Source organism: Xenopus tropicalis, chromosome 8 (genome assembly GCF_000004195.4).
Source record: "Xenopus tropicalis strain Nigerian chromosome 8, UCB_Xtro_10.0, whole genome shotgun sequence".
Lineage (NCBI taxonomy): Eukaryota > Metazoa > Chordata > Amphibia > Anura > Pipidae > Xenopus > Xenopus tropicalis.
In genome coordinates this window covers 94604917-94618871 of record NC_030684.2, presented here as the reverse complement: position 1 = coordinate 94618871, position 13955 = coordinate 94604917, and the positions used below count along the sequence as shown (strand labels likewise).

At 38.0% G+C, this 13955-nt stretch overlaps 1 protein-coding gene across 6 annotated transcripts in view; it reads left to right on the top strand.

The window, feature by feature from the left end:
• Positions 1-13955, top strand: part of fermt2 (fermitin family member 2) — a 60616-nt gene that overhangs the window by 30875 nt on the left and 15786 nt on the right. For 3 of the 6 annotated variants that reach the window (XM_031892051.1, XM_031892048.1, XM_031892047.1), the window contains exons 4-8: positions 4283-4417; positions 5471-5503; positions 5682-5907; positions 6760-6862; positions 9156-9263. In XM_031892051.1, coding sequence (XP_031747911.1) covers positions 4283-4417; positions 5471-5503; positions 5682-5907; positions 6760-6862; positions 9156-9263 — 605 coding nt within the window. The remainder of the gene's footprint in view (positions 1-4282; positions 4418-5470; positions 5504-5681; positions 5908-6759; positions 6863-9155; positions 9264-13955) is intronic. The other 3 variants (XM_031892052.1, XM_031892050.1, XM_031892049.1) reach the window with 1 other exon arrangement.

Genomic DNA, 13955 nt, shown 5'->3' with positions numbered 1-13955 from the left:
GTGCTAAAGTGTTTGCATTAGGCATGCCTGAACTGTTCAACTCCAGTTTCCATTATTCTGAGACAGCTGGTATTAGTTCATCATCAGCCAAATGGTCTGCAGGCTCCTCACCCCACATCTACAGCTTTGGAAATGACCTCTACAGTAGAAGAGAATTGCTTTCATTTTTAGCAAAGAAATTAATCTGGCCATACACACAAATGAGCTTGACAATGTAAAAATTGGGCTGAGCAGTTAGATGGCCAGATTGATTGTTCACAAGTGCAGCCGCCTCTGTTGCTGGTTGGCAAATCATTTTAGACAATAAATGCTGCCGCAGTAGCCAAGTGGTTATTGATAGCCACACATTAACAAGTAATCATACAAATAAATCAGAAATGGCTTAGTTGTATTGCCAAATCTTGAACCAAATGGTATCTTAAGGAGGACACTTTGGTAAATTTGAGTAGTGATCACCTATATAGGCCAATTCAGAGAGACCAGCATCAGAAAGTGATGTTTAATCACGGACCCAAGTAACAAAGCTCACAAATGAATGTACACCATAAGCTTAAAAGAACTGCACCACCAAAGTGGATTTGAAGAATTCTAGCTGTTGAGCCAAAATGCCAAAATGCTTGTCATTACTCCCTAGTACCAGCCATTTGTTAATAGTGAAACATCTGAAACTTATAGTCTGAAACCTTTACTACTTTCAGTTATTACCCATCTAACACAATGGGATGCAGTAGGGGGCAATTTTTTAGGAAATTAGTTGCTACACCAAAACTAAAGTGGACCTGATGCACCAGAACTCACCTGTTGAAGACCTAATAGCTGTTGGTGACTATATAGGATTAACAGAATAGCAAAATAATATAGGATTTGCAATGTACCAAGTCCATCATTTTTCAGATTTGCACAAATCCTGAATTGAAACTGAACCATCATTTGTAAACAAAAAAAATGGTGTTTTTAGCTGTCCAGAGATTTAAAATCACATAATTTTAATTGTTCAGATTTGGTTTGGCTAAACAGGTTTGGATTTGGTGCATCTCTAGTAAGCTTAGCATATTAAATTGCCCATTTACATTGTTTTGTAATGTTAGGTCAATAGCAGGGTGGTTGTGTGGGCAATAGCATTTTGTAGAAGTTATTGATTTTGACTAAAATTCATTATTTTCTAAATTTAAGTCAAGTTCTTAACGTGCAGAAACTGTGCCCAAAGAGAACTAAATTCTAGTACAGACGTTTTAGGAAAGCAGGATTGTTTACTTCTGGCATCCAGAGATGCTGGATAAATGCCATATTTGTCACTGTGCACTTGTTTTTCAGCCACTCTATATCTGCATCGTTGCACAGGCAGTCTGCCTCGCAGGAATAAGTTTAGGGTTACTAAAATGGTTCTCTGTAAAGGGCAGTGTCACAAAGGAGGATTTTGTAACTGGCGGACAATGACATGAAATCCTTCAAAAGGTGGGAATTTTATATTCGATCCCCAGCATTTACAGGTGCAGCTACTGTAAAAATTATCTAATACACCTACCCTCAAGCAGAGGGATTTGAATATATTAAGGCTGAAGCAGCAAAGAGATCTCCTCATTTTATGCTCATTGCTGGAAGACAAATAAGCAGAACCTCGCAGCCTACCACTACGTGTGACTCCACTAATGATTGTTCCAATAGAAAGTTAAAGTAAAAGAAAATAAATTAAAATGGTTTTATATAGAGCTCCAGCTGCAAGGGATTCTGCCATGGTTTTTTTATGGAGTACTTTTTATTTCTAAATTACACTTTTTACATAGCAAATAATTCACTCTATCATTTAAAATATTATTCTTGAACCAACAAATGTATTTTTGTAGTTGTAATATTGGTGTGTAGGCGCCATCTCAGTGCATTGTGCCTGGGTCTGAGCTTTCAGAAAGAGCCAGCGCTACACATTAGAACTGCTTTCAGGTAACCTATTGTTTCTTCTACTCCCATATAACTGGAGAAGTCCCAAGCCGGACTTGGATTTCTTACTATTGAGTGCTATTTTGCTATCTTGTTACCTTCCCATACTTCTGCTGATGAGCTGCTGGGAGTAGGATGATATCCGTAAAGTATGACTAAAGTTTATCAGAGCACAGGTTATATGGTTGTGGCACCCTGGGAAATGAAGAATATGGCTAGCCCCATGTGAAATTTCAAAATTAATTGTAAAAAAAATCTGTCTTGTGCTTTTAAAAAATGGTTTTTAATGCAGTATTTTGCTAGAGAAGGTCTTCTAACTGAAGTGTTTTGGAAAAATGTTTTCCTATGACGGTATTCCTTTAAAATGGTCTGCCATTTTTGGGGATGCTTCAGTCAAAAGTTACAGCAGTTCTAGTGACCTAATACCTAAGGAGCACGCAAATATGTCATTAAAGGTTTGACCTGGAGCTATCTGTGAGCTCCTTCCCGTGCTGCCGTTTTCCAATTTACTGTGCTCCAGCAGTTGCTGAAGTACATTTCCATAATTCCCAAATGCACTGTTACATAATCACGAGAGCATTATTTACTTACATCAGAGGATGTGTATTTTACATACTTTACTTGTTTCCCAAACAGGTTATAGTTTGCAGCATAAAGAATGTTAACAATTTTCACCCCTGTCATTGGCTAGAAATTGCAGACTTGCTTGGCAATCACCCCACGTTGCAATATGATCGCTGGTTTCTGGCATCTTTAATGGATTATAATGTGTCATATTTGATTTATTTTTTCCCATACACAGGCACAGATGAAGCATAGTTTTCAGTGTATTTCTCTTTTTTGGGGCCCGAATTAATTCTGCATACTGGAAAATATAATTATTTTATCTGAGTTGCATAACCACGAGAAGTCCGTTCTCCCCTTAAAAGGATGTGAAATGTTTTCACAATTTTGTAATGTTTGTCTGTCCTTCTTTCCAAGGCCAGCTACCCCTGCCAGTTTAAACACATAAACATTTAAAAATCTATGTGTTCTTGGCCATTGACCTGGCAATAGAAATATAGAAAAAGTGTTTTTAGGCTTAATAAATAGCATTGGTTGAAAAAAAAAAACAAAAAAACCAACAATTTGAAAGGTATGTGTGGGTTAGCAGTGTAGAATTGGCTGTATTCGGTTTACACAAATGGTGCCTAAATAGTAGATCATGATCTAGCAGTAGTACAGGTACCTGCTCGGGACCTGGGGTTTTCTGGATAAGGGATATTTCTGTAAGTTGGATCTCCATACCTTACGTCTGCTAAAAAATTATTTAAATATTGAATAAACCCAATAGGATTGTTTTGCCTCAAATAAAGATTGATTGATTATATCTTATTTGGGATCAAGTACAGGTACTGTTTTATAATTACAGAGAAAAGGGGAAATCATTTTCAAAAATTAGAATTATTTGCATATAATGGGGTCTATGGGAGACGGCTTCTCCGTAATTCGGGACTTTTTGGATAACCGGTTTCTGGATAACGGATCCCATACCTGTAGTAGTTTGAATTATTTGATTAAAATGGAGTCTGTGGCAGTTGGCCCATAATTCTAAACTTACTGGAGATATCTGTATACCTGTATTCTGTTAAGGTTTAGGGAGAAAACCTAGGCAAAGTTAAGAGGAGTTGCTCATGATATAAAGGTGCCTCCTTTGTTTGTTTTTCTTCACATGGAAAACCAGGTACAGTTATCACATTGTTATTACATCTTTCAAATTTTGAAGACAAAAAAACAATTGGACGATTACTGAAGCAGCTCCAATTCACAAGTCATTTTACAGTTTACTGCCAATTAGCAGTAATGGAAACATTTTTTTTTTAAAAAAGGAGTAGCTACAATTGCCTAGACATTTGCTTTGTTAACCATTCAGTTGGGTGTTTGAGCAGTCAAATACATTTTACAAAATTATCTGCTTTGATAAAGCTAAGTTTGTTAACTTTTCTGACTGATCAGGAAAATGGCAAACTTAAAAAAATACTAAATTGCTGGAACTGTCTCTGAATTCCCCAGCTCAATGTTCTGTCATCATTATTCCTTATATAGCACCAATATATTTTGCAGTTTTTTACAGAAATTATATATCTTCACATCAGTCCCTGCCCCAGGGAAGCTTTACAATCCAAGTCCCTATAACATTTACATACACAGGACCAATGAACCTGCCTGTATAGGTTTGAAGCGTGGGAGGAAACCCACGCAATCACAGGGAAAACAAATGTAACCGTATTCTGTAATGTTCATTAATGTAGCTGGGCATAGGCTGAAATATGATTTACCTTTACTAATTTCTCTAACTTCTGTGCAGACATTCGACATCCGGAGGAACTTTCTCTGCTTAGGAAACCAAGGGATCCTACAAAGAAAAAAAAGAAAAAAATTGATGATCAGTGTGAGGATAACATTCTTGAGCTTGAGGGGCCTTTGCTGACTCCAGGTTCTGGTGAGTTCAGAAGTACTCGGAGGGTAGAGCTGTTCCTACATGGCGGAATTCATACCATAATCCTTATTTATTTGAGGGCCTAAAACAAGAAGGGACATACTTTTTCCTTTTTCTTGCTGTGGACATATGTTTTCATGGTGTGTTGAAGAATGGTTCCCTGCACATGCTCTGGATTGTATAACTAGAAAATGTATATACTTGAGCATTTTATATAGTATTAGAAAACTTCTAGATTCTGTAGCTTCTGGGCTGTTGCCTCATCACTGATAAATTCTTCTCTGTTAAATTCTAGTTAACCCTGGGAGAAAGGTCTGAAGCTGATGTTCATGGTTAGGTTGTATTGTAAAGGCCAGTCATGTGTACGTGGCAAGTTTATGCTAGCTTTGTGCACCCTTTCAGCAATGATTCTAGGAATCAGAAAGCAGACTTCTGTTTTAGCCTTCTCTGATCTCTGAATTCAATTAGTATCCTTGTTAGGGCTCTGACTCTGCTGCTTGCCCATCATATAAATAGATATGCATCAGTTTCTCACACATGGCTGACCAACTACAGGCCTGCAAACTGATGGGGCCCTTCATGTGATTTCTGGGGCTTCCAGCCTTCTTAAGGGTTATATAGACTTATTTGTACAACATCATTATGTTCGTGCATTTCTTGACATGAATGTTGGTAAATTACATGGCGAAAGCTAGATGGATCCTCTTTGCCAGCAAACTCATGTTGATAAGAAGGAACCAGATGCTGTTAGTGATAAAGGACAGGGTAGTGGCCATTTTGACCACAATTATGGCCACAGGTTGACTGTAGGGGGGCAAACAAATAGTGCAGTCAATGGGAAGACACTGAGATTTTAAAGTTTTGACTATATCAAATCACATTTTATCTTTATATATTTTGTAGTAGAAAAGCTGATGTTTAAGTATTTTGAATTTTTATACTGTGCATCTTATCAGTAAATCCATTTGACTTGATTTATCTTTGCTTCTGTCCTCTGGCCCTCTGCAATCCTTCTCTTTGCTATTTCATTCCTTCTCTTTCCCATCTTTTCTCTAGGAACTGATGTTCTTTACATTGGCCCAGTTAAAGGTGAGTCCTGGGCTCTTTTCATCTCTGCTCTGCTGCTTTTTACACTGTCCTGTTTCAAGCCTGTGGTTTCCAACTTGCTGCTTTACTGAGTTGTGGAGTATTTGCTGATGTGTTTTAAATGTGCTTTTGTTTTTTGTGACTTTGTACAAAGTGTTTACTTTTTGCCTATTTCAACCAGGGAGTATTTATTCCAGTCCTGGTCTGTACAGTAAAACAATGACACCAACATACGACTCGCGAGATGGTAGCCCCTTGTCACCGACCTCTGCCTGGTTTGGAGATAGTGCCCTTTCTGAAGGAAACCCTGGTATACTTGCCGTCAGTCAGCCAATAACTTCACCGGAGATTTTAGCCAAAATGTACAAGCCGCAAACTCTTCTTGACAAAGCCAAAATAAACCAAGGGTATGTATTGTAGCTAAAAAATGAAATCGATTTTCATTCTTGGTTGAGAAGTCTGGTGGCTTATGTCTTATCACTTATGTCTTATAAGTTTTATTTAGTAGATATGGGAAAGGACATTTTCCATATCTATTAAGGGAGATTTAAAGTGGACCTATCACCCAGACATAAAAAGCTGTATAATAACAATCCCTATCCATACCCTTTATAAAAGCATTTAAAAATTCACTGCCCCGTTCTATGCCATAGACATAGAGGCAGGGCAGACAATTACTTTCACTTTCTATTCAGTACTTCCTAGATGTCACTGCACTCCTTCCTTTCCACCTCCCTTCTTACCAGCTAATTGTGTTGCATGGGCATGGGTATCTGATTCTCAGTTATATCACATAAACAAGGTTTTGGTATCATACAAAACTTAAGAGTGTCCATAAAATGGTGCCTGCCTGCTTGCTATGAGTGTGTAATTCCAAGACTAAAGGAAACGAGATTTATATTATTTATACAGTGTAAGTGAAGTTTACATTACTTGACAAACACAATAGAAATACATTTGAAACAATTTCTTAGAGACAGGCCCCTTTAATTTACACTTAAAAGAATAAAACATATACAGAAAATATGTGACTACAATTACCAAGATTCCAACAATTCTTTTCCCTGCAAATCCATGATTGTCAGTCTGGCTTGTTTAACACTGATGCCTGATCTCTAATCAGAAAGAACAGTGCCGCTGATGCTTGATATGTCTTCATACTGGAGATTAAGGAACAATTCATACAAGCTGTTATATGTTTAGAAATAAGTGATATTGCCCCAAAGTGTGATTTTAAGTTCTTTGTTGTCTGTTTTTAGATGGCTGGATTCCGCTAGATCTCTCATGGAGCAAGATGTGAAAGAAAATGATGCCTTACTACTGCGATTCAAGTACTACAGCTTTTTTGATTTAAATCCAAAGGTAAATTTAATAACTTTGCTTCTTGTTATGAGTTTTTACATCCAAAAGGGTCACTCACATGGTACCTGCCTTCACTGAGCAAATAAAGAATAGCAGTCAACATCAAGATTGGCATCAATATGGTGGCCTGTCTCCTATTTTAATCATGCCAGGCACTAGTTTTATCAGTTAAACCAGAATGCAACTTTTACAGAGTGAAACTGGTTTGGGATTTTTGTTTAATCCCCACATTGAGATTCCCCTCCCCCTGACATTTCAGGGTGGGCTTTATTTCAAAGCGATTCCACTTAAATAGAGGATATTAATTGCTTTGTCACTTGAAATTAGTCGCAGTTCCACATTAAACATTTTTTCCTGGGGGCGAATTTTTTCGCTGACTGCAAAAGAACAGTGCCGCAGTCTGATTTGTGCTGCAGGAAAAAAAAAACAGCAGATCCTTTGGTGGAAAACTGTTGATGGCAACATCTAGACACTGAAGATGTTTTTTTTTTTATAAACTGTACAAAGGGAATGTAGCATAACCCATTACTTTGTGCTAGTTCTTTATAATTTCTGCATTTTTCACTTGATCTCCACATTTAACATTTTTGTCCCTGTTACACTTATATGCCTGTGAGCATTACAGGGTGCAATTTTAAATAAGAACAATGCTTTTTTCCTCTCGGTCCCATGTGACTAATGTGCATTCAGTGCATGCTTTGCATACTGCTAAGACCTGCAGTTCCTTATTCCGGGATAAAAGATGCCCTTTGTGCAAATAGATTTGTTTAGAGTTTATTATGCTGAATATTTAATTTTAGAAAACCTTTTGCCTGTACCATAATCTTAGCTGCCATGTGGACAAACCTGGCTTTTGCAATCCTTCAAGCCAGCACTTTTTTTTTTTTTTTTTTGGTTAAAGGAAATGGAGCAAAGGTCTAAATCAGGGGTAAGAAAACCTTTAGCACAGCAGCTGTTGCTATTGAGGGTTGCTGGGAGTTACTGCTCAGCAATAGCTCAAGTGCCAGGCTACCTTTGTCAACATTTCTCCTTAAAGAAGCACTACCATCACATATTTGTGTATTGCATTGTTATTGATAAATGTAATTGTTATTGCTATTGAAAGCAGAATTTAGCTATTTGGGTTTATTTTTGTCTGCATAACTGGTCCTTACTACATCTGACATTAAAACAATGTTCCCCCCTTCAACTCCTACAGTGCATTCTCCTCCTTTGTGTGTCTGTTATTTCCAGAACACTCAGGGCATTGTGGGAAATAAAGTCTTGGAGGGCATGCTCTGTGTTGATCACACCCAGAAAGATAGCGAATCATAGAACTAATTAAGGCATTGTGGGAAATGTTGGCTGGAGAGTTGACAACTGCAATATTGTTTTAATGGTACATGCAGTCAGGCCTTGTATTGTGAATGAATAACAAATTATAGACAATTTACTTCTTTCAGTAGCAATTACATATACAAATAACTTTTAAAGTCATTAAAATTTTGTAAGTAAGGCACAGGACCGTTATCCGATATCTCGCTTACCACATTTCCAGCACCTACAAATGCATTATCCAGTTGCCACCACCTGTGTTTAGTGGGAATATCCAGCACTGATGTGTTACAGGCAATATTGATCTGTAGGCTGTGGGGAACATACAGAAAGTGGTGGGTGGCAAGAGAGGGGGTAGCAGGTGGCAGAAGCAGTAATAAAAGCAGAAGCTAAATGAATGGTAGGAATTTCTGCACTGAAGATCTTCAGTATGTGTTTAGTATGTTGCTGAATGAAAACCCCAGCTGTGGATTTCCAAGGAATATTAGGAGATGTGTTCAAGAACAAACTGTCAGGAACTGTTTTACTTAGTGCTTACCAGCACCAGTAGAAGGGTATTTTCCTGAAAAATTAAGCAACTGACATTTTGTTTTGTATTTAGTAGACATTTCCTCTCAGTGCAACCCAAAAGCATCTCTGGCCTTATAATTTCTTGGAGATCCACATCCATCCCCCAGCCCTTTGATTAGTTACTGGATCACAATACTGATTGCAATTAACGTGTGCAAAATAGGCAGCCCCATTTGCAATAAAACTTGTAATTTCCAGTCAGCTTCAACTCCAGACATTGTGATCCTCCTGCTTTCCCAAGAGGAAATTCCCTCTGTTACACTGATTTTGCCATTGCCGTCTGTGATCTTACAAGGTTTTGCTCTCCCAAGTTTGGCCATGATTTGTCTGTGTTGTCATTTTGTTCTCTTTTGTCCCATTCCAGACATATTTCCTTTCTCAAAATTGATCCTCTTTGTTTATTTTCTAGTATGATGCAATTCGAATCAACCAGCTTTATGAACAGGCAAAATGGGCCATTCTTCTAGAGGAAATAGAGTGTACAGAAGAAGAGATGATGATGTTTGCAGCTCTGCAGGTATTGTCCTTACATTCTTTCAGTAAATTGCAGATTTTGCCAGTATGTAATCTATTCTGCCACTGACATGTATGTTACGGGAAAGCAAAACTGGATTTGTTTGTTGTGCTGGTGGATGTTTTGGTGCTGCTGATCTAATTAAAATACTTTTGCTCCTCACCCGATACTTGGGTTGGTCCTTTCAGTACATAAGGTTGCTGAACTCTTCCTGGCAGGAACTTACGCAAAACACATCTGAGAGCAATCTATCACTATCTTGTGCTGTTCTGAGAACTGTTCCTATAATTTTATCTAGCTAGAATTTAAGCTATGTTAACCCAAGACAAGGGAAGACTGCAAATTAGAGTTCCTGTTATAGAGTCAAATCCACATGTCATGTTCATAAAGGCAATTTATTCCCAGATCATTTGTGGGCCTAAAAACTCACATAGGTTGTCTGACCCTGTGTCAGAACTATGACAGCTGCCTAAAGTTGCAGCATGACCAAAATGCAGACTGCCTTTGTGCCTAAAAGTCTTTGATGATTCCCGGAAGCACCTACTTGTGAGGGGTCTCAAAGGGAACAAACTATATGAATGCTTGAAGGAATGGAAAGTCTCCTATTTGCACCTTCTTGCTTGTTTGTAATTAAAGAACTCAAGTGATGCGTGTTTTCATTTGTCTATTAATTAAATGTAAATAAGTAGCTGCTTTTTGTGTTTTGTTTAGTTGTTCTAGTAAAAGGCTTAATCTTTTACCCAGAATGTAACCCCTGACCTGGGGTTTTCTGAATAAAGTTTTTTTTCGTGTTTTTTGTGTCACTATACCTTTAAATAATATATATATCTGTAAAAAAACAACAAAAAAAAACAGCATTGTCTTGCCACCAATATGGAGTTGTGCATCTTAGTTACTATCAAATACAAAAATTAGAGTTGCCTATAATGAATCCTCTGACAGGTTGCCATCCTATATTTCGCAGTTTTTCAGATAAAAAATCCAATACCTGTTTTAACATTTGTATTAATTCAGTTGTGTCTTTAAAAGAGGATTTGATGATTTCTTTAACAAGCATACTATCAAGCAGTGTACTAAAATCTACAATAAGTATAGATAATAATATATAAAGAGAGTTTATATATGTGAGTGTATAGAGAGTTCGGTATATGTGTGTGCTGGAGATCATTTGGAAAGGGTTGATGGACTTTTTTTTAACTCAAATTAACTGTAATTATGGGATAACTTAATGGTTTTCTTAGGCAAATCCAGAACTTTTTTTTTTTCTATGACCTCAAAAGCAAATGATATGGGAAAGTGGTTGCATTTACACTTTTCTTTTTTCGTACCAAGGAAATGTGATCTGTTTTCCCTAACACAGCTGCTTGGGGGTTCCTTAGAATAGTTCTGGCTTGCACTTTTTTAAAATGGCAGGGTAACACTGGAGGATTATACAACGCCCATCCTGAGACAAAGCTGCTTGAGATGACCCATGATCAAATAAGGAGTGCTTCATGTGCCTAGGCTTTGGATGGCCATGTTAATGTTTAGTGTAAATAATAATGAAAGTTGCAATGTGAGTTGACTTGTACTGTAGTAAATGATTCATATATGAAAAGCCCTGATGTCAGGAAGTTCCTAGTTAGGCGCACAGTCTGGGAATGTAATGTGGCTATGCACTGCAATGTTATACTCGCTGTCAACTAGGCAGCTGATTCACCCTGTTTCATTAATGATCTCCCTCAGTGCATGAAACCTGAGAGCCTGACTCTGGACAAGCAAGGAATCTGTTAGACAAATATACATGCTTTCCTAAAGAGGGACCCACCATAGGGCTGAGCAAAGAACCAATGTGCCAGTGCCTGAATCAGTGCTACAGTAATTAAGCAAAAACCTATTTTCTTATGTAAAAGACATTTATTGCTTATTCAAATGTGAAAACTCTGTCATATAGAAGTGATAGAAATTAAGAAGTGGGTTTGTTACCACAGTTGACCGTTACCCTCACATGGTTTGTAGGATTATAATGCTTACAGTCAGGAATTAGTAGCCCCTAATTTGGATACTTAGTGGCAAAAAATGCTGGTGCATAATTGTTGATTTGTGTGAAGTCTTACAGCAATATTAATCTGACTCTTCTGTGATTAATATTGCAGGGAAATGACACCAAATGTAGGGATAAATCTGGTGGTATGTGGCCAAAAAGGTGACTCTCCCAAATTTCTGGAACCACTTGTCTGTGCCTTGTTTGCAATATGTTCCCTACCTTTCTTTTAGATTTAGCTGTCCGTTTAGATATTTTGAAACCTCTGGAGTTTCGGAGCAAAAGGTGGATCCTCCAGGGAAGGGAAGGGGACATCTGCCATCAACTTCTACATGATCTCTGCAAGTTTGAGCTGGTGAATTGGCAGATTCAGATTTTTAGCTGTTAACGGACGCACAGTAAATCTTAGTCATTACTTTTTTTTCTGTGACTTTTAGAGCTGAAAAATAGGAAGCGTTAGTAAATGCCCCGCAAAGTCTACAAAAAAAATTATTTTAAACATTAAATAAACCCAATAGGATTGTTTTGCCTCCAGTGAGGATTAATTATATCTTAGCTGGGATCAAGTACTAGTACAAGTACAAAGTACTGTTTTATTATTACAGCAAAAATTAAATAATTTGTAAAATTGTAATTATTTTTTTAAAATGTCAGATGGTCAGACTGTAATTTGGAGCTTTCTGAATAACGGGTTTCCAGATGATGGATCCCATTTCTGTTCAGCACCATCTACATAAGGGATTCTTTTGTGGACTGAGAAAGCATTTCAGCTGCACATTCTGCTAATGTTGTGGGGTATTGTGATTTTTGGGAAATAGATCTTTCCCAGTGAAACTAACTTCTTTTCCTGTTGTCTCATGGGATGAGCTTGCCTGATCCTTACAGCCCCAGGGATGGAGCATTTCCGGCAGAGTGCTATTGTATTGACCTTGAACATAGCTGTATTGTGAAAACCTATTTCAGTAATGTGATTGCTCAGCTGTACTGAGAACAGCAGCATGGAACATATATGTGCTTCCCGCCCCCACCCCCCATTGGGCAGGAAATATTCAATGCTGGCTACTTGTTCTCCCAGAAAACTAAACAAAAAAACTCTTCATTCCCAGCAGCTTAAAGCTTTTGGCTTTCCCTTGAGAGTATTGTAAAAAATGACATGTTGATATTTTCCACCCATCCATTCAGTAGTGCTGTGTGGTTTGGTTTAAAAAATGATGACTGCCCATTAGTACAACCCTTTTTTGTCATTTAGCTCATCAAGGCTCTTCCTCCTAAGTTGCATACTACATACAATCCATGCTGGAATGAGAGGCAGAGGTATGCCAATTACACAGGGGACCCTCCGTTTGAAAATTGTATATTTCAAGTGTGTACCTTAAAATTTGCTTTGATGTTACAAACACTTAACTTGACATAACATACTTCCCAAGTGGGACAGTCCCAATTTTCAAGGGAAAACCCGCAGTCGCAGATTGTATTCTAAATGTACCACTTGTCTTTGGCCAGTTCTTGGCTCCCTGCTCCTTGGAAAAATATCCAAGATGGTTGGTACATCTGAGGTTCATATACTCCTTACCCATTTTCTTTAGTAACTATACTAGCTGGGGTCTGTTTTGGTAAAATGGGTGTGGAATTTAGGGGCATTGCCACAAAGTGAGCATGGTCAAAAATGTTTGCAGCACTATGCTTAACAGATATTTTTGTCTTCTTTCTATTTTTTTATGTGGTTGATCCACTTAGCAACAATAACAGCTTTAATGTATTGGCTTTGCACACTTGGGCCAATCCTTTCAGCTAGCATTCCTCCAGATTGTTCTCTCAAGCCAAGTTAAATGAATGATGCTTGTGCGCCTCAGTTCTCAAATAGTGCCACAGATTCTCAACTGGATTGAGATCAGAGCAATGCGTGGGCTATTACAGAACATTGACCCTTTTGTTCTTGAGCCACTCCAGTGTTACTTTGACCTTGTGTGAAGGTGAACTCTTACCCACTCTTCAGACTGAAACAGGTTATTTTCCTATGTGTTTTGTACCACTTATTCTTTCTCCTTTAACAAAATGGCCAATATCAGGAGATGCTAATCAACACCACAGCAGTTTGCTCAACAGCACAGCTAGCTCACTTTTGATGCTTTTTGGTAAACTCCAAATATAGTTTCATGTGTATAATTGTGTCTTTTGTGCCACTCGGCATAACACTGGCCAGTAAAGTAGAGGGTTTGGTTTACGGATACCTAGTGATGCACTGACATGGTAACATCTTGTTGTGGGTCTTCAACCTGTCACATGAAATGAGACCCAGCACATACACAGTCTCTAGATACAGTATCAGTAATCAGTATACAGTAATCAATATTTATAGGCCTTTAGTACATGTAGCAGTTGCTAGAATTTGATGGAAATTAAAGGCCTAGGGGTCATGTTCCAGTGAAGGGAAAGGAAAATATGTGGCCCAAGTAACCCAAAGGTCTAAACAGGGGCCACAGGGAATGCACCATTAGTATCTATGCAGATATCCTCATTCTCTTCCAATTAACTACAATGTAAAGGCAATGACTCACGGGTCAGCCAGAAAATACCTTGCCATAGTGGAGACTGCGAATATCCTGCTAAAGCTAAAAAAATGTGCGCAAAGGCATTTTTGAGTGATTACAGGATTTGAATGTTTTCACATA